The sequence below is a fragment of the Varanus komodoensis genome, unplaced genomic scaffold (genome assembly GCF_004798865.1).
Source record: "Varanus komodoensis strain SLA01 unplaced genomic scaffold, ASM479886v1 scaffold1, whole genome shotgun sequence".
Taxonomy (NCBI): Eukaryota; Metazoa; Chordata; class Lepidosauria; order Squamata; family Varanidae; genus Varanus; species Varanus komodoensis.
The window spans coordinates 33,803,766-33,831,248 of NW_025335268.1; the positions used below are offsets into that span (position 1 = coordinate 33,803,766).

The window sequence follows — 27,483 nt, forward strand, 5'->3', positions numbered from 1 at the left end:
AGCTGTTACAGAAGCTTAGATTTTCTTGCAGTGCTTTTCTGGAGCTTCTTGCTTTACCTCCTGTCTTACACTTAGGAACTTTTTTGCCATAGTTACTTCAAGCACTGTGTGGAGTCACTGGACCAAGAGCTCTGAGTCAGAGCTGTATTCACCTAGGAAAGAGGTCATTTGAGAACCTTTTCTTCACTGATCTGGCATAGTCACTTTGTAGAATGGGCTATCAAACAAGTAAATATTTAAATGTGGGAACTGTAACAAAATGTTCCAGTGTATTATGCATCTATACTGTCATCTCACTTGCTTTCTTCCCATCCCTTTACATTCAGTCACCATTACAGGCCCACTAAGCATGTTCAGTCTCATTGGACGGTTCTTATACATGTGCAACTCTTGTGCCTCCCGAGTCTGCTGATGTCTCCCTCTTGCATGTGAGTGGTACTGCTTTGGCTACAGAACAATGGCACTCTTGGTCTGAGCATCAAAAATAGAGGGAACAATATGCAGTTTATACACTGTCCATGTGCATATGTGCCAAATGTCTAGCTTGCATTTCTAGATATTTGAGCATTATGGATTAAATGAAACTTTATACATGACTCTTGTATATGATACCCATTTTTCTGTTAGATTATTGTTTATCTTGAATGCCTGTCTCCACCACAGAATAAATTATGTACAATGACTGCTGTTTATGCAAGGATAATTATGCAACCATTTTACTATTCTGCATAGAAACACCTGATTTAAATGTCACTTTTCAAGTGTACTTTAGAAAACTATTTTGAGCTTCAAGTTGCCTTGATTTTTCTCCTGGCATTCATCCTTAAACTGGGGAAAGGTTTTTGAATTCAGGATTATTTCAGACACTACAGTCAAATGTCATTTTAAGTTTCCATGTCTTCTAAAGAAGGCATGTGACACTGAAAAGAATGCATTTTCATATCTCACAGTTTTATATCTCAGTTCTAGTTTATGTCTTTAACAACATACAAAAGAATTAGTATAACATAGTGGTTGATCCCATTTGGAGATAACCATAATCCTTAGGGGCTGTGCAGAAGTGAGCACATTTCCCCACCCACTCTTTGCTCCCACTTTGAATCCAGTTTCTCCAGTGCTGGGCTTTTTGATGCAATGCCTGAACCAGGAACTCTGGGTTAGTGAGGGACAAACAACTCAGAGTTCAACAGTATGGTTTACTCCTGTATTAAAATGTTGTGGTGTTTGTCCCTCAAAAACCCAGAGTTCTAAATGTGGGTGTTGTATGAAACAGTTCAGGTAGAGGCCCAGGTTGTCTGAGGAAAACATGCAAAATAGAATTGATGAACAGGTGGGAAGTATTGTGTTAGCTTGTTCCTGCACGGCCCTAACAATTCATGGGTTTATGTTCATGATTTCCCATTATATATTTCCACTAGGTCACTTGAATTATGAACCAGGAAACCCATGCTTTGAATCTTTGCCATGAACTGACTACCTAGCCAATGGTGCTCCATACCCAGTGGTAATCTCTTTGCATTGCCTGGATGAAAATAGATTTTAATAAGTAGGAAAATTCTATCCTGTGTTATGTTCTTGAAAAAGCTTAAACATAATTAGTCACTATTTTGGGTTTTTTAAATCATGTCCCTAGCTAAATCTTACTGTATTTTATTGTAAACTGCCCAGAGAGCCTCTGGGCTATGGAACAGTGTAAGAAACAAGAAGGATGAGTAGGAGTAGGAGATAAGCTCAAAATTAGCATATTTTTCATATTTTGGCAATTAAGGTGGAGATTGAACAATCAAAGAGGGAGGGTTTAATTACTGGGGGAATTTATAACTCTTCTGCCCTGGCCACCTTTAGTAGGTGGAAGGCAGCAAGCAAGAATTTTGTGTCACTGGGTAAAACATTCTTGGGGTAATGTGTGGGAGTAAACTGGTGCCATGATGCTGGTGTTACAGTGCACTGGAACTCTAACCTGACAACATCAAAGAAGGATTGGAATGAAAACAATGAAGTAGAAAAAAAATCTTGTGTTTTACTCAGTACAAAGCCCTCATTTTGCATTTTAGTTTTACAGGGATGGCTCTAGAAGGCTGATTGTAAGTAAACATGTGAAGACAGGGTACAAACACAAAGGTTTTTCTTTTAGCATCCTTATACTGGCAACTATCCCATTAAATGCAACTCATTGCATAAGAACTAGCATTGTCTCATAGGAATGTTGTGTAGTTGCAAGGAATCTATCTGCACAATCCAGAATCAGATGCCAAAGCCAGGCATAGGCAAGGCTACTTTATTTATCTTTCTCATTCTTTCTACACTATCTTTTATCTCTTTCCCTCCTGCTTACCACCCGGTGGGCTGCTGATGGAAGAAGGGATCACTCTTGCCTGAGTTCTGAACTTGATAGCTAGTATGATATAGTGGTTAGAGTATGGACATCTGGCTTCAGGTCTGAACACAGTTATTTATTTTTTCATTATTATTATATTTACATCTTCCTGTTTTTTCCTCTGGAAGTAAACCAAGGCTGCTTACATGACCCTTTTTTTCATTTTGAGATAGCTTAGGCTGAGATTCAATGACGGACTTCAATTTATCCAGCAAGCTTCATGGCTGAGTGGGAACTACAACCCAGCAATCTCATGAGTGCGTGCCCAATTTGCCAACCACTTTACAGTGCCGTCTGTAAAGCTCACAGGTTATTTATATATGTAAGGCTTTTATAAACCATTCAATTAGTGAAAGCTCTCAGAATAGTGTACAGAAAAGTTAACCAACCGTCTAATAACATAATATGCATATATTCAAGTCAACAGGGCAATTAGATATGCATTGGAATATAACATCATAATCAACAATGTGATAATAAATAATAGTATATAGTGCACAAATAATGCCAATTCACTGAATGCCTATAACCATTTAGATAAAAACCAGTATAAAATCAAATAACATTGTTTAACAATTAAAATGTCAGGGAAATAATGCCAGGTTCTGACCTGGTGTTGAAATATATAAAGCATCAGTTCCAGGTGGACCTCCCTAGGGAGTTGATTTCATAATCGGGACACCACAGCCAGGAAGGTCCTTCTCCTTGTTCTTTTTTTACTTCCTTCTTTTAAAGGTGGCTCCTGGAGAAGGACCTCTGTAGATGATGTTAGGGTCCAAGTTGGTTATATCGGAGGACACATTCCTTTAGTCGGCTTTTTTTGTCATAGAACGCACCAGAACAGCATTCCAGCACCTTTTTTTGACAGATTTTTCCAAGTGATTGTGAATCAGGCCGTAGCAGATCGGAAGCAAAAATCATTAACATAGTGCCTGCGGGCTGCTTGTGTGTTGGTGCTGATTGTGAGGGCGCTGCTTGGCTTGGGATGCTGCTCGGCTTGGGATCGGTTGTGTAGTTGCACGCTGAGTGCTTACTGCCGGCGGAGACCATTGTGTTAAAGTGTGACCCCAAGACGTGCGTTCCGGCACCTTTTTTTTTTTTTTTTACAAAAAAAGCACTGCCTTTAGTTATCCAGGCCCTCAGTCATTTAGGGCTTTATACATTGATGTAAGCACCTTAAAGCAGGCATGGATATCAATTGTTAACCAATGAAATCAATAAAACTTATGTGTTTATACCTGCCTGTCCGTGTCCGCAGATGGGCTGCCCTATTTTGAACCAATTGAAGTCTCTGGACCATTTTCAAGGCAGCTCCATGTACAGTACATTACAAGTAGTTCAGATGAGAGTTTAACAGAGCATCAGTTGCCATCACCACGTTCTGCCCATCCAGGTTTTGGGCTAGTCACTGAAAAACCTACCTTACATGGTTGATGTACAACCACAATTAAAAACAGGAGATAATCCTCTTCCAATTCCATGCAAAATGAAAAAGATGGGACATACATGTGTTAGTATATAACAATAAATCAGCTGCTGGGAGAGGGGTTTTGAGAAGGGTTGCAGTTTGTCCAACACTGGTTTAAACTATGATAAATGAGAACAATCCAAGTTCAAATTGTGGGCTTGAATCCCAGCTTGTTTCCACAAGCTGTATTTGAAACATATCCTGAAGTTTGCATATTTAAGGAAACTGTAATTAACATAGTCTAAAAGTGGGAGCATGGAGATCTTGAGGCTTGTTTGGGACTCATTCATATGGCAGGAAAGTCCTGTTTCTTCTGCTTATACCACTCTGCCCTCTAATCTATAAAAGAAGCTACCAACTTTAGGACCAGCCATAAAAGTTACCCAATATTAACAGAAGAATATGCAGCTGAAATATTAAGAGTAGCATCCTTAAAGCACCAGTGTGACATCAAGGATTGTTGTACTTATTTCAAGATTGCTATGCTCAGTCCTGACCATTTATCTGCTGATGGACAGTCTTAGGCAGTTTTTCAGTGGAACTTACTTTAAAAATGAAAACAGTTTCTCTGGTTATTTTTTAAGCAGTGATATATCCTTAAAGAGATCAAAATGTCAGACAGTATCTTTTAAAGGAAAAGGTAACATTACCTAGGATGTGTTGGTGGATGTGCTCATTTGCCCTGTATTTGCAGTGCTGCTGTTTCGCTTTGCTGCATAGAAATGCTCCATTCCCAGAAGTGAGGGTGGAGCGGAAGCATTTGCAGTTGTTGCACGTAGAAAAGACTAAAGCTTTTTAGCATTATGCTGCTTTACAGTGTTACTACTGTTACTTTATAAAAAGGCTCCTGCCTAGAGAAACACTGTTGGTATACCTCTGAATTTAACAAGTACAAATTCTGTTATGAATGCAGTTTCTCATCAGTCTGTCAGAGTCGGACTAGAGATCATGCTGTTCCATTTAAGGTATTCCATTTCCTAAAGGCCATTCTTGGTAGATGAATTCAGGTACAGGCAGTTTAAACTGTGAAGCCAGCCTTTTCTACAGAGGCACAAGCAGTTTGCAGTACCCTGAATAGAACGACTCCTGAGAACAACATGGCTGGGACCATAAGACAGAACAGGAGCATCTCCTGGCTTCTGTACAGGAATAGAAGCAGTGTCATGCTTATGGCACTGTGCTAATTGGGTTGCTCTGGGCTGATTCTAGACTTCAGGGAGCCCTCAGCCAGGTATCCTGTGACTGGCTAGCTCCCTTCTGGATTGGCGGGCTTTCAGCAGTCAACTCATCTGAGCCAGTGTGGTGTGGTGGTTAAGAAGGCAGGACTGGGACTCGGGGGATTCGGGTTCTAGTCCCTGCTCAGCCATGGAGCCAACTAGGAGACTTTGAGCCACTCACAGACTCTCAGCCCAACTTCTCTCATAAGGTTGTTGTTGTGGGGATAAGCAGCATCACGAGAATACTATAAGCTGTTTTGAGTACTTTATAAGAAAAAAGACAGACTATAAATCAAATGACAGCAGCCATGTAAATGTCCCACTGTGCCCCAGAGCATTGTGGGAAATTTAAAGGCTGCTTGCTGTAGTCATAGCTTACTAAGCCCTGGAGCACTACTTGATTCCTAATGGTGCCAAGTGCTGATGCTGAGCCTGGGGGTGCTAAAGGAGGGATGCCATTTAGTCACTCCGTTGCTGAACAATGTTTCATTTTCATAGGCCAGGCACCAGGCATTGATTATTCCTGAAGAGCACGAACAGTTTTGGCCTGCTGATTGGTTCTACACCCAGAATGGCAGTCATAATACAAAGTCCAATGGGTTTGTGTACTGAATCCATAAAGGCACCACTCCCTTTGATTAAAAGGGGGGATTTCTGCCCTGCGTTGATAACGTGCATACAATTATTATGAAATGAGAAGGTGCTTCTTAAAAATCATATAATGAATTTACTCAGCAAGATTTTTCTGACAAATGAATCAGGGCTTCCGTACCAGGTGAGAACTTTTCAGTTAACACAACAGAGCTTAGGTTTTGCTAAATCCCATGCTGGAGCCTAGTTTGAGAGCCCTGGAGAAACAACTCCTTGCACCTTCTCTGGGTAGGCTTTCTTGGGGCAGAGCAGAGGGCGGCAGTGGATTTGGGGACTGGCAGTGGATTAAATAGTGGCAGCTGCCAGTCCCAAATGCTTCTGGGCTTTGTGTTGTATAGTGAAGCAGGAAAGGAAATGATAAAGCAACAAGCAGAGGTTGCAGCCTTTCAGAGCTAGCATTTGTCTTACTATTGCTGGATGCTAATGCTAAGTCTGATAAAGTGACTTTCTAGACAGTGAATCTCATTGAACAGAGGGTGTAATTAATATTACCTATGTTAAGTTCACAGTGTTTCTATTGAAGTGAAGGGCAGGATCTGAGTAAACCTGAGAAGATATACCTCCTATAAGCCTGCTGCAAAACATTATGGTAATATTATTCTGTGGTCTAGAAGAAAATAGTTTTTCTGTTGTCAAGAGAAAATTGGACCAATAAGCAGGATGCATGGGTAAAACCATCACAGAATTAAAAGGGATGGAGGTGATGTAACATGTAAAGTAAGAGGAGGATTTGGTGGTGTTTCTTCCTCCTGCCAAATTTTGAAAGAGAGTTGAGATTCAAAAAATAAACTTGCTTATTTAGTTTCCTGTGCTGCTGCTTCCTGGCCTCACAGTTAATTGTGTTGCAGTAATTCCAAACTAGCCAGCTGTAGGCTTTGTGTGAGCTGGGGGCACAGGCAGCAAATAAGAGAAAGGTTGAATAAGCCTTTCCCATCCTGCACGTTAAATTACATTCTGTCCCAAAATTGCATCTTTATGACAAAACTTTTTGTTCTGAGGTGCATATCATATTGTATCATATCTGTTTAGCTCCATTACACTTTAATAATTCTTTTGGGGAAAATACTTTGTTCTAGGAAAATAGCAAGTATTTTCCCAAAGAATTGGGTAAAACCCCTGCAACCTGTCTATGGAGAGTTTACAAATAATAGGTTTTGGTTCATAAGAATCCTGAAGTCTACAGAGTTTGTTTAGGATCACTGGGGATGTGCTTCAAAATTCCCTTACTGAATAAGCTCTCTTCATGTATCCAATGGCTGCATTAAGATGGTAATCCTAGAAGTAGTTTTTAAGCTGCCCTGTCTGTATGTATGATACCTGCTCCCTGAGTTGCTGTGAGAGAAAAAATACAGAATGTATAGGAACTTTAAATGGCAGCGAAAAGACAAATGACCCATAGAAAAATGAAAACCAGACATCAACTCCTTCAGTCAATGCTTAAAAGTTGCTTCAACCAAGTTGCTTCTTCTCATCTATCCTTCCCACAGCAGGGCTCTGCTTTTTGTGCAACTCTATTTGAATTGTTGGTGGTACAGGATTTCATTTAGAAGAAGCTTCATCCGTTTTTGCCATGGTCTGAGGAGGCAAAAATTAATGTTCTAGCTAAACAACTTCTTATGTAGACACACCTATATTGTGTATATTCATTGATTTGTTGTTATTTGTTCCAGAGTTGGTGATGTTGCTGGAATGGTGGTCAGGCACTACTTGCACCCTCTACACGGACCCACAGAATTACCACAAGTACGGGAAAGAGAATGCCATCGTAATCCTTAATCACAACTTTGAAATCGACTTTCTCTGTGGTTGGAACTTTTGTGAAAGATTTGGGGTTTTAGGGGTGAGTTTTGACTAGTATTTCAACCAATTACCTTTCATCATACCTCTCTCTATAGCAAATCTGCTTTTACTCAGAGTTTGGGTAGTTCTTACTGCAGTCTTCTCTTGATCTGAGTCTCTTTTTTATATAATCTTCCTATATAGTTTTGTTTTGATTGGAGACATGAGCATTGTTTGGAAGAGATGCATTATCACAGTGCATGCACAATTCATAATCTATCAAACGTATTCAATATTTCCTTATTGTGGCCTGTTAGATGCTTTGCAACACCCTATTTTAGCAGTCCCAAGCAAGTTGCACAAGCAGGGTACTTACCCAGTTATTTATGAGCTGTCATACATAGCTGATGGGCTGTGTTTAGCTTGGTAGCCAGTAGTTGTGCAACCCTGGTATATGTGGCAATGGTGACTGGCCTCATAGTTGCCAGAATGTTGAAATGGGGTAAGCATGTGATGTTTTTTTAAAGCATATCACTCGAATTATATGTTGCACTGCTTGCCAACATAATGCTGGACTCAGTTCAGAGGGTTATCTCCAGGGTTATTTTGTACCTTATAACCTCTCCTACATACAAGAACCAAGACCATCCTGTAACCTGAATTTTGGCAGGGAGGTATAAGTGACTTCTAGTCCAGGGTTATAAAGTGCCTTCTTCAAAGAAAACGTGCTGGCTTTCTGGCATACAGCCAAGTTAGAGGTTTTCAGGAAAGGGCTAATTTAGAGTTGCCTAAGGAACTGCAACAGGGATGGTTGTTGTGACTGGTTTTTGTTAAAATGTTGCCTCTATTTTCAGTGGTAAGTGTCTATTTAATTTCAGTTACGATGTTGGTACTCTTCTCAAGCATTTTGCTGGAAGGCTGATATGAGTACCTTAATAAAATAAAAAGAAAAGCAAAAGCTATTGCTGAGGGATGCTAATACTGTTTATTTTTTAAAAAACCCAAAACAATCCATTGGTTTTTGGCTTCTTGGAACTATACCTGAGACTGTTTGCTTACAGGGCCCTTGGGCCAAGTCGGCGGAAATTAAATCTAATAAATAAATATATCCATATCCATATAATTTGCCTTGCTGCTTACCTGGGTCAAATGGTAAGTTCACCAAGTAAACGCCAAATTCACAGACTTTATGAGCTCACCACCCTATGTGAAGCCTTTATAACACTGTTAATGCAGCATAAAATGGTGGTAGCTGAATGCAGTCCTAAACTGCTGCTAGTTCTAGGGTGGTATCAGTATTTGGAGCAGGCCTACAGCTGCTCAGGTACTGTAGCTGGTGGTCTCAATAATAGTGATGTTAGAATTTGTGTGAGTTACAAGTTTAACATGAGCTATTCAAGTGCTTTCTCCAGGTTAACAGTCCAGATACCAGCAAGTTAAGACAGATATTCCTAGAATAGAACAGGACCTCATACATATTACACATGACACTTTCTTCCAGAAGAAACCAGCTCTTTTCTTTTGCTATTGAATAGCTGTAAAAACAAGGTAGAGGGGCACTGCATATGTGGATTGGACCTTTATATACAGTAAAGCTTGGATGGCAACATGGGGCCATATAACCATTTTGGCCTCTGCCTCCACAGACGGTTGGCTATGCTGGCCAGGCCTGAACATGAAGGGCCACAAATTGCCCATCCATGCTGTAAGGCCGTGTATGAAAGCGAAATGTCCAGGCTGCCTTGTTGATTAAAATAAAATATTCCAAACATCAACACATCATTTTTTTCAGTTCATTTTCTAGGGAAATTTTTAACGTTTTGGTGTATGGATTATGTAATCCATAAATAAATTAGCCTCTTCAGATGCTTGCTGGTAGATTGCCAAATCTAAAGTGTCAGTGAGGAGTAAGTTTTCAGAATTTGCCAGCTGCTATCTTTGAACTGTATTTCATGTTGTTTCCATCTGTTTAAAGTTTTGGGATAGAACTTGATGCATCACAGCTGAAATGATTGCTCTGAAAAGCAGTATTCTCCAGGAACTAGTTGAACTGTAGTGCCTGCCTCACAAAGCCCAGGCATCATTTGAGTATTTATTTGTTTGTTTTGTCATTTCATTTTATTTCTATACCACCCCACAGCTGAAGCTCCCTGGGTGGTTTACACAGTTCATAAAAACAGATGATAAAAATGCAACCAAACATTATACAATCAGAAAAAAACCAAAAAGTTTAAAACAGCTAAAAACAGATAATAGAAACAGGCAACAACAAGGTATAAGAAAAAAAATCATTCTGCAGGACACCTGGTGATCCCCTTCAAGCCCCCAGGTGGCCAGGTCATTCTTTAAAAGCCTAGAAAAGAGGGCTGTCTTGACCAGGCACTGAGGAGATGACAGGATTGGTGCCAGCCATGCCATAACAGGGAGGTTATACCATACATGGGAGGCCACCGCCAAGAAAAGCCTCACCTTTGTTGTCACTCTCTACATCAGTTGTCTCAAACTCAACTTACCTGGGGGCCGCTGGAAGTAGAGTCTGGGTGAGGCTGAGCCGCATCAAGTATTCCACCACCGCGGTGGTGGTGGCCACTCATCCCATGGCCGGCCTGGGCGCCACTGGTGCTTTGAAGGCCGCGGGGCCCCTCCCCCGTGCCCCGCCTGTCCCAGCAATTGGCCCGCGGGTTTGAGACCCCTGCTCTACACTTTCCTTGGAGTTAGCACTTGAAGGAAGGCAATCCTGACTACGTGTCATTTTGTCATCTTTTAATTAGGAACAAATACATTCTAGGCACCTATTTTATCAAATGTTTGAATGTTTTTTCTCTTTGCTCTGTATTTGGCCTGAGTATTGAATTGTAGAAATGTAAACAGTAATATCATTAGCTACTTTGGTAGGCATTACATCTATGCTGACTGGAGAAGTGGACTTTTAAGAACAAGAAAAGAGTAGAAAACATTGGTCAGAGATTGCTTTTACTCTGATTTGGCTTTGTAGCATCATGCAGTGGTGCCTCATAGTTCAAACTACTCTAACTTCGAACTATCCAATATTTGAACATTAAAAGTTGAGATAAAATCACTCTGCAGTTCGCACCATGCTTCTAAGTTCGAACTGCAAGAGCAGTGAAAAAAAATGTGGTCATAGCAAAAACATCATTGGTTGTGTGCCCAAGTTGGAAAAAAAAAATTACAGTAAAAGACGCATTGCCAAATTCCTCTCAAAATACTCCCCCTCACTTCGAACACAATTGCCCCATCATTCTTGTCACTTTTGGAAGCAGTTCTGGAGGTCCTCTTTTGTGAGTGTCTTTAGTTGTGCCATTGTGGCTGCGTCAGTGTCCTGACTTGAATTGATTTGTCTTGAATTGATTCAGGACATCGAGGCAGTGATGACAGGACTGGATTGGGCCCATAACACAGGAAAAGAATTAAGGCCCCCATGCCCACGCTAGTGTCCCAATACAGTCAGACCCCCTGTGCTTATCTAGAGTAAACATGTAAACATGGCATAACTGGTATAAATCTAATGTCTTTTTGTCTTTTATGTGATGTATGATCAGTTTTCCAGTGTTGAAAACTTATACCACAGAATTTGAACCCCTGCATCTTTCTAAAATCTGCAAAATTCATTCTGGTTATTTTGAGAACTGTGCTATTAATTGAAGTGCAGAGCAAGCAGTGGTGGGTTTTAATTGTGGTATATCAGAACGCTTGAGTATTAAGTGGGACCATCTAGGAGACAGGTTAATATGTAGTGCTTCATTTCGGAATCATGAAGCATGTCCTAACAATGCTGTACAGGTTTGGATCTTAGAAAGGCATGTGGCATAGACCAAGCTATCATTTTAGTTTCAATACGTCTTATTATACACTCATTTTTTAAAAACACAGTTTGTTTTGGTTTGCTAAACATATCTTTTCTGATCTTGGATCTGATGGCCTTCCAGATGCCATGTAGAGACTGTGGGATTGCTTTGCTTGCTTATTGGTTGGAAGAAATTGTATTAAAAATCTGAAAGTAACAAATGCTATGCACACATATTTAATAGGAAGTAGTTTCAGTAATATGTTGCTAGACTGCAGTCCACAAAGCCATGCTTGTTAAGCTGTATTACATATATTTAAAGAGTTTAAAGTCTGAACAAATTAGCTGTACAAGCTCTTCTGTTGTAAACTAGGTGAGATGCCTACAAAACTGGTATGAGGTCACAGTTTTCTAATGTTGTACTGATGCAGTTGGTGTATGTTTTCCAAATGCTGCAACAATTCTTGCAATCAAGCTTCATGCCCTTCAACTTTAGTAGTACTAAATTAGCTTAAATCTCAGATTTCTGGGCCAATCCATTTATGTGTTATTAATCACTCATTGACAGTAGCATTACGTAATGACTTCTATTCTTGAGCCAGATTAATTGCTGCATATAGAACTTTTATTACCCAGTATGAACTCAGACACAATACTTTTTATTAAGAGCAAAGGGCTGTCATCTTAAATAACCCAGTGATGTAACATGTTTGTATGAACTAGCCATTGACTTGACCAGTTTGCGGAATGGATAGGATTCTCTGCTTACATTCTCTGCTTATCAGACTTGCCAAGGGAACTTGATTGGTTTAGCATTTGAAATTGCCTTGTAATCCTTCTAGTCATTTATATATATTTTCAGCATTGATGTGTGTTGTCTGTGCTACCTTACCAGTCAACAAATGTGTGAATCTTTGCACCTTAAAATCTACTGCTTTAGTTCAGTACTAGAGGAAATGTGTGAAGATAGCTATATTTTCAAAACCTACAGCATTCTTATAGCGTATGAATGATGCTTCTGAGGATAATGGGAACTGCAGTCAAACACAGCTGAAGGCTGCTATATATTGCAAGCAATCTTAGCAATGACTTGATTGTTAGAACTGACCTAACTCAAACTGCAGGTGGGGGAGGGGGGTTAGGGTTCTTGTGCATGTACGAGAAAAGCAGCATGCTAAAGAGAAGCGTCAACTCAGACTAAGGAGGCCAGGTGTCTACAGTCTTAGTTTCATAGAACTGACAGAAGAGACACTCCTGTATGTGAAAGTGACCTCAAAATTAATGTCCTACTGAAGCCTGGTTGAAAGAACCATAGAAGTGGGAACTCAAGAGCTGGACCTGCGCAGCAGATTGAGCAGCTGCTTGGGTCACTTGCGGGGGATCCATACTAAGGATTTTTACTGGAATAGAAACCTTGGTCCCTGGCATGTCACATGATGCATTTGCTAAATTGACTTCTCCATGCTATTTCTGCCATTATTTTCCGACTTTCTTCAGACCACTGATAATCCATACTCTTTATATGTTGTGTTTTTTCTGTGGTATATATTTTAGTGTGTGCTAAACTTGCAGTACTGTGCTGGTGGAAGGGGGAACGGCTTCACTGGGGTGCTGGGCTGGCGGGGAGTGGCCCTGTGGTAAGGTGATGTCTTACTGGGCTTTTTAAAAAGTGTTTGCTAATGTGGAGGTATGGATTTGTGAATAATTCAAGCCTCTCTTTTTGCTTCAAGTGCCAGGTGTGGGGCAACTAGATGAAAATGTCCCAATATACATATCTCCTTAGAAGCAAATCACATTGCCTCCAGTGCTACTTGCTCCAACAGAAGTCAACATGTTCAGGGAGGGGTGGTGGGGCAATGCTTTGACATTGTGGAAGGAGCTGTGAATTACTTTTTTCTAACTCTGCTCCTTCACACCGGTGAATCTGTGCACAACTTTATGGATTTAGAAGAACACACATAAATGAAACTTACAGAGCCATTTCCCTGCATACTTTACTTATTCCATTCCTCCTACTTCATGACTGCATTTGTGTGTGGCACAGAATAATGTTTTCAATACAGGGGAAATGACACTGTTTTGTTTATTAGCATGTGCCTCTATAGTGGCAAATGCATTTGGCATAAAAACAACGTCAGTGTTCTCTGATAAACAGGGTTGTAGTGTAGAGGGGTCCCCAGTACTCTTCTCCACTGTAGATTAGATTAATTTTATTTCTATTTTATAAGTCATTAGTTCTACATTTATATTTAATCATATATATTTACCAATAAAATACTGTGTAAATTGGCATCCTTCTTCATGTTTTTATTTAGTGATGGAATTATTCTATTTTGGAGGGGCCACCCTAAGTAGCATCCTTTAAGTCTGCTTAGTTCTGCAAGTGCAATTTATTTATTGTTTTCTCACAAGGGACCATTCACACTTGAAGTTTCTTCTCTGAAGTGGGTAGTGTATGCCATAGTTTTTTCTGAAATTGTAGATCAGCTTTCATGTATTATTATTATTATTATTATTATTATTATTATTATTATTATTATAACATTTCTATGCCGCCCCTTGCCTAAACCTCGGGGCGGCTTACAACACAAGATGCATAAGATGAGAGAATTGCAATCCTCTCTGAATTTGGGAACAAACTCAGAATTAACTATTTCCTTCTGTATTATTCTGTATCTCACAATATTAAGCAATTTTAGTGCTGCACATTTTGGAATGATCATAAAACTTTACTTGTGAGTCCTCCGAGTTGTGTATGAAATTGAATGCTTGATTGCAAAAGCCACCTTGGGACTTAAACTTAAATATACACTGCCGAGGGCTAAGCTGCAGTGAGTCTTCATTTCGAGAATGGCAAATAAACAACCCTTTGCTGCTCTTTCTGTGGGACTCAGAGGTGACCCCTGGTTCCAGCTGCCCTAGCAGCAGTGGCAGGCCATTTGGGGCACGCTGCTGTGCTTTTTAAAATTCCCCCTCCCCACTTTTCAGAGGTTTTAAAGGCCTGCTGTTAAACTAGCTTTGTGATATCCCTCTTGACAGCTATGACTGGTACATTGTGGGGAGGGCTGCCTGTGGTGGTGCCCAGACCCCCCCTTTTGGTGGGGGGGGAATGCAAGCATTACTTTTTATTATGTTTGTTTAGTCTCAGTTGTTCAACTCTAGGTATTTAAAACCTCAACTGGGACAGTATGCCAAGGGACCGGAGGTACTAACCCTCCTCATTGCCCAGAAGAGTCTCCAATGCATTTTTTCTCTCCTCTGGTTCATCTTGACAGTTGTTACAGAGTGAGCTGTCAAGAAAAGGCAAAAGCCAGCAAGCTTATGGGGAGTGGCAGGAGTTTTTGCTGCTCCTGCTAGGCAGCTGTCTAGTTGTTCCTGACAATGTACAATGAAGTTGTCCTGCTGAGTTCAGATGTCACAACAAGCCACCCTGAAACAAACCACCTTGAACAACCCAAGAACAAGCTATGGGTTTTCAGGGTTCCTTGCACATGGTCAACCAGCTGTACAAAGAAACTGCTCCAAGTTCAGGCATTATGAAACATCTGACAATGACAACATACTGTGTTGTGCAAACCAGGTCAGTCTGTCCTCTTAATTTCAAACTAGATGTTGACACAAATTCAGAACTGTTTTCTAACCTTTGGGATAATTCCCATGTTTTCCTGGCCTAATTCGACAGAAGAGCAATTGATGCTATTGATCCACTGTATCATAAGAAACCTGGTAGGTGAAAGGACCTTCCTAAGGATTTTGCATTGCAAAGGCCATATGGTGTGGAAGGGTTGAAAGAGTGATAGCACCAGAGATTATCTTAACCTCCTGATGTTCACTTTGAATGAAGTCTGGTGAGACTGAGTCTTGGGAACAAAGTCATATTTGACTACAATTGGAAGTGGATGGTAGCTCATTATCACTGTTCAGTCCTGTTGAAAATATCTATGCAACCATGAGCTCCGGGAATGACGATAAACAGGTGCATACAAAATGGATCCATAGCTAGCATCATTCTTTCTCTGTTTTATGACAAGTAGCATTAGAACTTGCTCTTATTCCTTGGGAAGTATAGACACATTCAGAGTGCAGTGAGAATCTGAAGCCAGGATACTTGGTTTGCAAGGGCACATGCCAAAATTCTCACGAGCAAAATTAATTTGAAGTGGTGTTGCAAAGTCTTTTCATTTCTGTGTCTTCCTGGTTAATGGTTGCTTCTAACTATTGAATGTGTGTGCGTTTTCTGAGCCTCATACATTGTATACTTTAATGTCAAGTTTTATCTTACCTTTTTGCAAAGAGGGAGGAAAGGCATGCTATTCTCTCATGCTTTAGTAATCCAAGTGACAACAGGGCCAGTAATGACAGGTAGCAATGTATCTTTTAGTAGTCTAGAATGAGGTCTTTGATTGGCACTTATAATTTGTGTAGCTTAGGTTTTTTCCAAATCGTTTTATTTGTTTTGAGAAAATACAATAGAAAGGGAAAAAAGTATGTAGGAAAAAAGAAGGCAAGGATTGTTCCAAAGATTTAGCAAGCAACTCTTCATTTAAACACATATACAATAAACAAAAGTTTATATCAGCCACTTTCCCATCCAGCCCATTCAGTTCTCAGTCATACATTTATCCAGCCTATACAGTTAGTTATAGATCATAACATTTCTTTGGTAATGAATACTCATCACAAACATTTATAAGAATTATATTTTCCTTAATCATTATTTAAATTGTTCATAGTAAGCCTTCCATCTAAATTCTTTAATTGGTCTTCTGTTGGCATAACTAATTAGCTTAGCCATTGTTGCATATTCAGCTACAGTGGTACCTCTGCTCATGTTCACGACCAAAGTTCGGGTCGTGAAAAGAAATTTCAGAAAAAATTTGCCTCAGGTTGTGAACTCCACATCAGATGATGATCGTGTCCATCTTCCCTGCATGGGTGCAATCGTGGTCATGCTTGGGGGCTGGGGGAGATGGCTATGATTGTGCCCGGTCAGGGAACACAGGTGCAATCGCGGTCGTGCTCGGGGGGGGGATGGCCGCGGTCGTGCTCGGGGGGGGGATGGCCGCGGTCGTGCTTGGGGGGTGGGGGAGATGGCTGCGATTGCGCCCGTCTTCCCTGCTCGAGCGTGACCACGATCATGCCCGTCTATGGCCATGATTGAGGTCACGCTCATGCAGGGAACACGGGCTCGATAGTGGTTGTGCTGGCGGGGAGATGGCTGTGATCATGCTTGGGGGTGGGGAGATGGCTGCAATCTTTGTTGTTCTTTGTCACTTTGCTTCAAATTTTTGTGATTAAAAAAAATAGTTACAGAACGGATTAACCTTATTTACATTGAACCTTATGGGGAAATTTGACTTACCTCATGACCAATTTGGGTTGCGACCAGAGTCAGGGAACGGATAAAGTTCGTGAGCCAAGGTACCAGTGTAGTTTGTTTTTCCAATCTTTGACAGGCAGTCTTCAGCTTTCCACTTTGAAGCCATTCTCACTCTTGCCACTGTTATCATATATTTGCTTAAGTCTCTCATAATCTTTGGGATAGTCTGTGGGACAGTACTCAGTAAAATGTTATTGGCATTCATTGGAAAGTCAATTTTAAGGATTTTCTGCATCTCAGCATGTATCTGCTTCCATTTTTAAAAAAATTCTGTCACATATGGTGGTATTTGCATCATGTTGACTGCTTTTCAATATTACAAAATTGGACTCTGAGTCCCTGTATCTAACTTCTGTGTGATTCCAAAAATTGAATTAGCCCATCATTGCTGGTACAATGCAATGTCCTGTTAGAAAGGCTGAACAATTGATATATAAATAAAACAGTCATATTGATTTAGTACAAGCAGCATGTATTTTTCACTTGGAGCTGAAACAACATTTCTCTCGCAATTTGTAGTTCCAGTTTCCACTTGACAATTCAATAAGGCATCTTATTAACAAAGTATAAGCTGACAAGCCAGAATGAAAGGAGAAATATAACAAAGAACAGCTTGATGCTGAATGCTAGTGTTACAATTAAGGCCACTGTGTTTTGTTACTGAATGAAAGAGGGAATTTAAAAGCAGTAGGATGAAAGCTGCAATTTGTGGATTATGTTGTATAAATCCAACCCACTTTAAGCCTGCTCTCAACACCTGCAAGAAGAACATATTGCTGTTTCCTTCAGGTTTTAGCAGCGAATGTAGATGAGTAACTACATTTTATACAAAGTTGTCCTATCATAATGAAAGTAGTATGGACACACTCCAACTAAATTGTATCAAAAATCTTATTCATTTTATTTGGAGATGGTTAAGCCCACACTTAGCTCTTCTCTTGCATCAGTGGGAATTACCTGAAGCTTGTTTTGCTTGTTTGTAGTAAATAAACACAAGGATAACCTGAAAGGAACCTAAGGAGTAGAAGGCAAGACATGCCCAAGATATCTGGCTGCCTAAGAAGGACTAGAAGCCACCAGCCCATTTTCCTGTACGGAAGCCAGCTGGTCTGCAGCTGACTCTCAATTCATGTGGGTGATGGAACAGTGTCCTCGAGCACACCTGAGGGCAGCAGGCTAGCTTAGGAGGACACTGGCACGTTGTATGATACATACAGCTCTTTTCTCCAACATCTTGCAGCCCTTCCTCATCCCCTAGACTGCCTCAGTCTACCTAATGGTGGGGCCAGCCCTGGGAAATGTCAATAGTGCCTAGTTTTTGTGCTACAGATTCCTATGTAACTTTAGGTAAATTGGGTATGAATGGAAAACAGCAGTGTATCTTCTGGCCAAGTCTAATAAATTTATTATGGCATGAGCTTTTCTGGTCTAATATGTACTCCAGTTGGATGCATATAGTCTTGGACAATAGAGGACAAAATCTAATGAAGCAGACTTTAATCCGTGGGATAGTAATAATAAATTTATTAGTCCTATAGTTGCCTCAAACTAGAAATAAACGCATTCAGGTTTTTAATGCATTATTTATTCTTTACTCAGTCCAACCTTCAGAATATGGATGGTTATAATGCAAATATGTAACTTCTTATTTGTGGTTTTTCTTAATATATTTTTTCAGCACAGTCTTATCCATGTTTTGATGGAAAAATGTCCTACAATTTCAAGCATGCCCCAGTCAGCGTAGTTGTCAGAAGGGACGCTGGGAGCTGTAGGAATGTGTTCTTTCTAAGCATGCATTGCATTGCATTGCACCTTTAATTTCTGAAATTTAGGAGCAATACCTTGACAAGAACTTCTAATGAGAAAAATTATTTGTGGACTACAGAAAGTTTGTCTTGCTTGTAAAAGCAAGTTTGAGTTCCTCTACCTCCTTGGAATTATAAAGATATTTATTAGTTTCTTTACTATATTTATATCCCTGGGGGTTTTCTCTTGCAGGGAACCCAAGGTGGCTTGCCTAATTCCCTTCTTATCTTCACAAAAACCCTGTGAGATAGGTGAGAATGAATGACTGTCCCAAAGTCACACAGTGAGCTTGATAGCTAAGTAGGAACTAGAACTTAGAACTCCAGAGGCCCAGCCCAGCATTCAAACCACTACATCACACTGACTCTCTTGTGAGCCAATACTGCAGAGCTACAAAAATAATTTCATCGGACTTAAGACTTCTGGGAAATATATAAATGTGAAATGAAGAGTTCATAAATTTTGAAGTTTTCAGTCATTGAATGTCTGTGATTCCAAGTGCAATGAAAAGAGCATTGACTATCAAGGACATACTGTCCTGGCACATGGAGTAGTAACTGAGTCTAGCTTAACTGTTAATGGTTCTCTTCTTCTGGGAATGAAAAATTGGCTTGAGATGATGTACCACATTTTTATTAAGTAATAACAATTATAAAGTATTGGTTTGATTAATGCTGCAGTCATATGCACTAAGTTGGACTAATTCTATTAAATGTTCAATCTGATTATATAAAGTGTGCATATAATATATCTAAACTTATGAGTATATATGCGCAAACAGCCTCCTTTTCAGAAAGACTTGAAACTTTGTGCTGTGGGAACACAAATTGGTCGATTAGTTTTTTTTAACCTTCCTTTAGCTTGCTCTGATTTTCTTACCTGAAGACAAGGTCATATGACTCAAAATATTTGTACAGCTTTATTTGTTCTCATGGGCACAATTAATTATCCATGAAAAAGTCAGAATGCTCTCACAGTTCACCTCTGCAACCCAAAATAAGATACTACATTATCTGTCAATTTGCCTATACAATTGAGACAAGGAGGATTAAAAAAACAGGAAGTTGCTGATACACACTTTTTTTTGTTGTTGTTAAGAAAGACTTGTCAAGTACCAGCAAATTCATTGTGCATTGAACTCAAACAATCCCTTTGTCATCTCACTATGAACTAAAAACAAACATTGCCTTGTTCAGGAAATAGGCAATGTGAGCTGTCATTCAGTTTTCCAGAGGGATTGTATGGAAGTTGTAGTTTAACCCCTGTCAGAATTGCATTGTGTTTGAGATACAGGCTTAACTTATGGGACTAACTCCTTAGTGTGCTGTATGAAAATCCTTACAGCCAAAGCGAAATCAAATTCCTTCTCATGATCATTAAATTCCTACTGCAGAGTTATTTCTTCTGAATGCGTTCTGTCTCATTAGAAGCATGACTGTATAGGCACCTTTCTCTAACTATCCCTCCTTTACTATACCCATAGCAATATTTGTTGTAATTTTTAAACTCGGCAATACTTTTCTGCATCTTCTTCTGTTTTGTAGAGCTCCAAAGTACTTGCCAAGAAGGAACTTGCTTATATGCCCATCATTGGTTGGATGTGGTATTTCCTCGAGATGGTTTTCTGCAAACGCAAATGGGAGGAGGATCGGAAAACTGTCGTGCAAGGTCTCCTTAATCTCCGAGACTATCCTGAAAACTTCTGGGTAAACATTGGCAGTCAAGCGTTGCTGTAATCATTATTACATTTGCAGTTGGCACAGAAATCTTAAACGGAGAACACTCTGTGTGGAATATGGCATACTCTATAAATGTCAATGTCAAGAATCAATAAGGAAAAGTAGGATAGTGAGTTCGTATTCATTTTCCATTAAAGTGCAAAGTGGAGTGCTACGTGAGGTGATTATTTATTCATCTTCTGAAAATGAGGTGGAGTGAATTGGCTCAGAATATTTGAAAATCAAGGACATTAAAAACCCCCCAACATTTACATGTATGCCAGGAAATAAAATATTGTTGCATATACTTATCTCTGCCTCCACCTTTTTCTTTACACCCATTGCTCCTTAGACACTTTTGCCCAATGTTGTTCCAGTTCTTTTTATAGAACCGTATCAACTCGATGTGAGATTTTACAGTTCAGTCCTTTACTTACCTAGTCAGAAGTAACTTCCTTGAAAATCAGTGGGGCTTACTTTCAAGTAAATGTGTATGGGATTGCATCCAAGCCTATTGCTAACCTCCCCTTTTCTGGGAATGTTGACTAATTTTAGTGGCTTGGAATAGGTCTTTCTACATCCCCAGCAGCCATATAAGAGGAAAAGGAACTTGCCATGATTTACCTTCAGTATGTAGCTCCCACAAGATCCTTAGAATTGGTTAGGAGTTCTGGGCGTTCTCAGAATGCAGTTTGAAGACCACAGCCATGCTGGATGGAAGTGTTCAGGTTTAGTATTGATTAACTTTCCTGAGAAAGGTCTCTTTAATAAATAGTTTTAAGCTGTTCCAATGATGAATAAACTTTCCAAGATAGAGGCAATCGCAGCTGCTACCTTTGTGCTTTTAAAATAGTCTTACCTGTGTCAAGGAACTGTTTTCAGAACATCAAAGAAAGATGCCAAGTTGGGCAATCTGTTGGAAACTGGGTTGTGTGGTGCTAGCATGGTCCAGATACATATCTATGATCGTCCTTGTTGCATAAGGCTATGTGAGTGATAGATACCATATTTTTCCATCTACCAGACGCCTCGATGTATAGGATGCCCCCCCGCCACTTTTCTTACTGATCTCTGAGCAAGCAAGCTGCTGCCTTGCCGCACGCATGCCCGTGATCGTGCCAGTCTCCCCCTGAGCACGCCCGCGATCACACCCTTCTCCCTCCCCCGAGCACGCCTGCGCCCTCTACCTTTCAACTGTCCCCCTGTTGAAAAAGTTTGAGCACCCCTGGGCTACACGCTCTCTGCAGCATCAGCTGACGTCAGTTACAGAAGGCTCATGATTGGAGGAAACCTGTTAGCCTGTCTCTGCAATCGGAAATTTCCCCCATGAGGCTAGTTTGCAGAGATAAGGTATCGGCAGTTTCGCAACTGTGTTTCTCCTCTCGGCCCTCCATGTATAAGACGCCCCTCCATTTTTAGGTAAATATTTTTAAGAAAAAGTATCGTCGTATACACGGAAAAATACGGTACGTCTGCAGTATTGCCATGAAATGTATTTTGTAGCCTGACCACCTTACTATTGTGTTAGCTGTTGGGCTTTCTGTGCTTTAATACTTAAACCTTGGGAGACAAGTGTTCTTCTGTGAAATATCAGCAGTGATGCATTAATAATCATTTGCTTTATTACATGCAAACCATTCACCAGCAAACAATCAAACCTGAAGCATTTGTTGCAGTTGGAATACTTTTTCACCCTGTTATCTTCCTTCAAGCTGCTTTTTCTTTTTTTCCCTTTTTTCCCATTTCAGTTTCTTATTCATTGTGAAGGAACAAGGTTCACGGAGCAAAAACATAAAATCAGCATGCAGGTGGCAGAAGCCAAAGGCCTCCCCAAGCTCAAGCATCATCTCCTGCCACGGACAAAGGGATTCGCTGTCACTGTCCAGTGTTTGAGAAATGTAGGTAAGAAATGACACACAGAGCAAATTCTAAGACTTTTTCAATTTGTATTCATAGATAGCTGTGAACCACAATGAAGTGGAAGTCCAGAAACTGAAATGGCCATTGCCACTGGCTCACAGCAGTTGCTTAGTGAGGCAGTTTTTCAACAGATGAACGAAGCTCCCAAAATAATGCTGTTGTTACACCTGACTTGGTTGACAAATCATGGCCATGCTATGGTTTGGAAATCATGAGCACTGTATTGGCTTACAGACTTTCTTTTTGGATGCATAGTCTCTTCTCTCTTCTGTGGCTTGCTCAAACCATAGTTTGCTATAATATCTGTATTGGGTAGACTCTGATTAAAATGGTCCCCAGATCATGCTTTGAAACCATGTTACGAAGTGGGTTATCAGGCCATGTTTTGCAAATTGCTGTAACCTTGTCTGGTTGTCACAGCAAATTAATGACTTGAGCAAATCAGAAAATAGGAGGATGTCTTTGTACAAAAGGGGTGTAGGGAAGCCCAGGGGGGTACACATGATCACCAGCTCATAGCTTGTCTTTGCCTTTCTTTTAACAGGTAGGTGTATCTCCTTATCTTTGTTGGGGGATTGTGCCATTAATTTCTGTTCCATCTACCTTAAACATACGTGAACCTTCCTGTGCTTGAAATCCTGGCTCTCTCCAGATTTAGGCTTGTGGGGTCTGAAGGTTAGGCCTTTTGTTGAAATGGTACCCTAGCCATGATATGCCTTTCCTTAGTTCCACAAGCCTGATGCCCAGTCCTGGGAATTTCAGGCACCAGGGAAAAATATGCTTTATTTGCCTAAATGTTTTAACTGGGCATCTTGTATTAGTGCTGCTGCTTTTAGAATTTAATTTTATTTGGCTTTGATGATTGGCTTTTACTGTGTTTAGTTTGGTTGTTATGCTTTGACTGTTGTGATTTGTGTGTGTGTCGGGATGGGGGATATTGTATGACCCTTTGTTTTATCGTGTTATCTGGAATTATTTTATCAGCTAGAATATAAGCATAATAGAGTCACTAAAAAAGAAATGATTCACCTTGCACTAATACTCCTGAAATTTCAATTACGGTTTATTATTACTTTTAATTAATGATATGCATGAAGGTCTTTTGGAAACCTTCAGCTGTAAAGCAGTGTAGCAAAAAGATTTAAAAATAAATATCGAAAGATCCTCGCGCAAGGCTAGTGTCTTGTTTGCTGCTTGTTGTTTTCCACATGGCCGTTCAGGCACAATATTGCTCAGTGAAAAGCTTATGGGGTGCCACCTTTTGCATGCCAGGCAAACAAAAGCCTTACAATTCCTAGAATTTCCCAGCTGGCATGTCTGGCTGGGAGTTGCAGGACAGTCTCTCTCAACATGCATAGGATTGTACTCTGTTCCATCTCAATTACCATATGCAAAGAAGCAGTGGTGGGAATGGTGGGCACATGTGTGTGTTCTGTGTGAGGTAGGAGCATACGTTATTGTATATAGTGAAGTAAAGTGATAGGTTAGTAATATAGAAGTTCTTGTGTTAGCATGGCAAATTAATTAAGGGATAATGCTTGGAAAGTAAATCTGATCATGAGGAGGTTTACAGGTGCAACGTAATAGAATAACTCACAGTTTCTATTCCTTCATGCATTATCCTTTAACACAGTATATGGGGGTAGCATTATTAAACATGCTGGCATATAGCTTCATATACAGGCTTAAGCGGTAATGTGATTGTGTCTAATTTCTTAAGGTGGTATTTCTCAGAGAGGGGATTGAGATTTCAATTCTTTTTGGACATATTCTTTTGGATATGTCTGTAGGGGGGTGCATTTAACCCTTTTCAATGGGCTGAGGGCCTTAGGGCTCATTCTTGTTCTGGCTTTATGCTCTATAACCCTCAGTGAATTTTTAATTTTATTTATTTGTTGTTATTTCTGTGAGGGTGTTTCTAGCTGAGGCTTTTACAGTGCCCCGCCTCATTTGTGAAATTTAATGGAGAATCCAGATGATAACATCTTCCATTTGTAACCCTTCCATGTTTTCCCACCACTTTTTCAATTTTTTTTGTTATGAAAGAGAGAAATAGAGAATAACTGCACGTCTTTTGATTAGTGGCACTAGGAGCTTTCTTGTCACCTGCAGTGATTTACTGAATCACTAGATAATTTAACGTAAGTCACAGAATGTGAGATGCACCCTTAAAAACTAGGCACACTGTGAATGGGCGTGAGTGAGAGCAAGCACAAAATGGGCTTCTTTGGCTGGTAAGCAGTATCAGTTAGACAGCTGCCAGCTGTGACTTTTTGTCCATTCCCAAAGTTGTTGGAGACCTTCGATACTGATACTGGTCATTTTTCAACAAAACAGTAGGCTTCCATCAGCCATCATATGTAGAGTATCGGCCCACTTCTTGCTACCTATGCTGTTTTTGAAGTCATTTAGAAAAGTACCATATTTTGGGGGGGAATAATTCTGCCTTGTTTAAGTTGGGAGTTCTTTTTTCTTCGCAATGCTTCCTATCATGCATATTGTTGCAAGTGCTCTGAATGACAGTAGTTTAAACAAATATGCTGACTTTTTGATTTATAAGATAAGTCGGGAAAAGATGCAGACATTTGCCTCTCTACCTCCCCCACATCACAAACTCTTTTCATGTTCAAATGTATTTTTTATTTGCATGTTGGGGCTTATATTCAGTTGAACCAAGTGAAGAGAAAGGTAAATGACTCATGATATTTAAGAGTTTGTCTTTTCCCAGTGAGAAAATGTCACCAATATCCATCCTTAATGAAATGTTTATTTTTAAAAACCCAACTAAGCTTGAAGTCCAAGTTGAAAGCTGGTACAAGCCTTTGGATTATGGTGGGGGGATGATATGAACTGGCAAGTTTAATTATGGATTGGTTTTGCATCATTTGCCCTAGTTATTGGCAGCTGAACAAGCACCACAGTTCTTTCCTTTCAAAGGATCTTTTTAATATATAAGGTTCTCTGCACTTTCCACAGATCCCTAATTCAATTTGTCAGTTTCTCTTGCATTGCAGCCATGCATACCACTGTTATTGGATTATCTTTTGCTTTCAGAAGGTGAAAGCTCAACCTTCAGAGCCCCTGTTGCATTTTCCTTTTACTGGCAGCATTTTAGATTTTCTGGGGTTCTGAACTTGCAGCCCTTTTTTTGTCCTTGCGCAGACTTGGGACTCTAAATAAGACTGTAAATTGCCAGGTGGTTTAAAAAAGCAAGCTCTCTTTTTCCATCCAATGCCCTCCCATTTGCCCAGGTAGCTGAATTTGCTTGCCAAAGTCTCATCAGAAATAAAATTCTTGCTGCACATCTGTAGTGAGCAAATATGTCAGTACTGAACAGAAGCTGTCTTCTCACAAATCAGGACCTCTTCCATCTCCCCCTGCTCGCCCCCCCCCCCTTCACCTTGGTGCCCCAGAAATCAGCTTTGGGTTCTCCCAACCCTTCTTAGAAGATTTTGGCGGGTGAGCAAGCAGCTGCAGGTGAGGGGGATTTATACCTTGCCTGCTCCTATTGACAGAAACAGTTCTGACGGGGCGAACTTAGCCAGATTTCCATGATTTCACCCATTATCTCTTGACTGTAGGAGATCATAGGTGTTATCGGTTAGAGAGATCCAGTGTGCAGCAGTAATAACAATGCTAATGGTAATGATAAATGACAGGTTTTTCTTAATTGCCCTTCATCCAAAGGTATCAGGGCAGTGTACAAACAAGTTCCCCAACTAAATTTTAAAGAGAGCCAGTGTGGTGTAGTGGTTAAGAGCATGGGACTGGGACTCAGAGGGTCTGGGTTCTAGTCCCCGCTCAGCCATGGAGCCCACTGGGTGACTTTGGGCCAGTCACAGACTCTCAGCCCAACCTACCTCACAGGGTTGTTGTTGTGGGGATAAGGTGGAGGAGGAGAATGATGTAAGCTGCCTTGAGCCCTTTGTAGGAAAAAGGCAGGATATAAATCGAAAAATAAATAAAAATAAATAAAATAAATAATGTTCATTGAGATGGGCCAGTTATATATTATAAAAACTGACATGTGACAGCAAATCACATTGTGGTGCCTTTGTCTCCCTTTGTAGTGTCTGCTGTGTATGATTCTACACTGAACTTTAGAAATAATGAAAATCCAACTTTACTGGGAGTTTTAAATGGGAAAAAATACCATGCAGATTTATATGTCAGGCAAGTATATTCCCCTTACTATTTCTTTCTTGATACACTGGTCTAGCACATTGTGTTAATAGCCAGGTAATTGCAGTATGCACTCTATTGTATGACTTTACAATGGAATATGTTCACCAGTTTGTCCACACATAAACTTCATTTTGTTGGGTTGCTCCTCTTCCGGTTCCATACTAAATGAAAGCAAGTATTTCTTTGGTTTTCCTTTCTTCACTCAGTGCTTCTCTTCTGTTCTTTGTAGGCGGATTCCTTTGGAAGAAGTCCCGGCAGATGAGCAGGAATGTTCTAATTGGCTTCACAAACTCTATCAAGAAAAGGTTGGTTTATTATTCAGCAACTCTTATGATGCTTATAATTCTATGTGGGGTTCAGCCTCTTTCTAAGCAAATTTTCTTTGCAAACTGGTCTAAGCAGTTTTTTTTTAATGAATGCATTTATGAGGAGGTGGAAGATCAAGGAGAGGCGATGCCTCCCTGGAAGCATAATGAGTATGCTACCTTCTCCTTTAGCCACACACAAATTGTCTCTGTTGCTGGAACTTTTACTAACAGGCTTGCCATGGATCACGCACAAAGCATTACAACATCTCTTTTCTCTTCTCCCTTTCCTCCTCCTTCAAATCTTCCAACCATTTGTTTAGATGAAAGAGCTTCAGCTCTTGGGTGGTATAGCAATGAAATAAATAAAATTAATCTGTGTATTCGGGCAGTTGCTGTTGCGGGATAGTGCCTCAAATTGATTGGCAATTATCAAGCTCAGAGAGAAATTGTACTCTTCCATTCTGCTTCTGGGGGTGTCTGTCCCTCTCCAACTGTGAGGGAAGAGCTTTGAGCACCATTACATGTCCTTACTAGTCAGGTTTGCAATAATGGCTTTATGTGGCAGATACCCTTGCTGTGCTAACCATGCCTTTTGTCATCTCTTTTCTTGTTTTGTGGGCGAGTGTGTAAGCAACTTTTCCAAACGTAAAACTCTTCAGACAGATTCCCTAGAGAAATAACATGGCAGAGTGAGTTAGAAGTTTGTATGTTGGGGAGACAAAGCTCAGCCACAAAATGCACTAGTTGATCTTCAGCCCGGACTGCCTCTCGCACAGAAATATGCCATGGGATGCTTTAATGATAAAATCAGAAGAGCACATGCACAGCTCTGGCATGTTTTTAGAGCACTTCCAATAATAACAATAGAG

At 40.3% G+C, this 27,483-nt stretch overlaps 1 protein-coding gene across 4 annotated transcripts in view; it reads left to right on the forward strand.

Moving 5' to 3' along the window:
* The window catches only part of AGPAT4 (1-acylglycerol-3-phosphate O-acyltransferase 4), a 116,556-nt gene that overhangs the window by 65,192 nt on the left and 23,881 nt on the right, over positions 1-27,483 (forward strand). For 3 of the 4 annotated variants that reach the window (XM_044421611.1, XM_044421592.1, XM_044421602.1), the window contains exons 3-7: positions 7,384-7,553; positions 20,028-20,189; positions 21,950-22,103; positions 26,192-26,294; positions 26,536-26,611. In XM_044421611.1, the coding sequence (XP_044277546.1) occupies positions 7,384-7,553; positions 20,028-20,189; positions 21,950-22,103; positions 26,192-26,294; positions 26,536-26,611 (665 nt within the window). The remainder of the gene's footprint in view (positions 1-7,383; positions 7,554-20,027; positions 20,190-21,949; positions 22,104-26,191; positions 26,295-26,535; positions 26,612-27,483) is intronic. The other variant, XM_044421621.1, reaches the window with a different exon arrangement.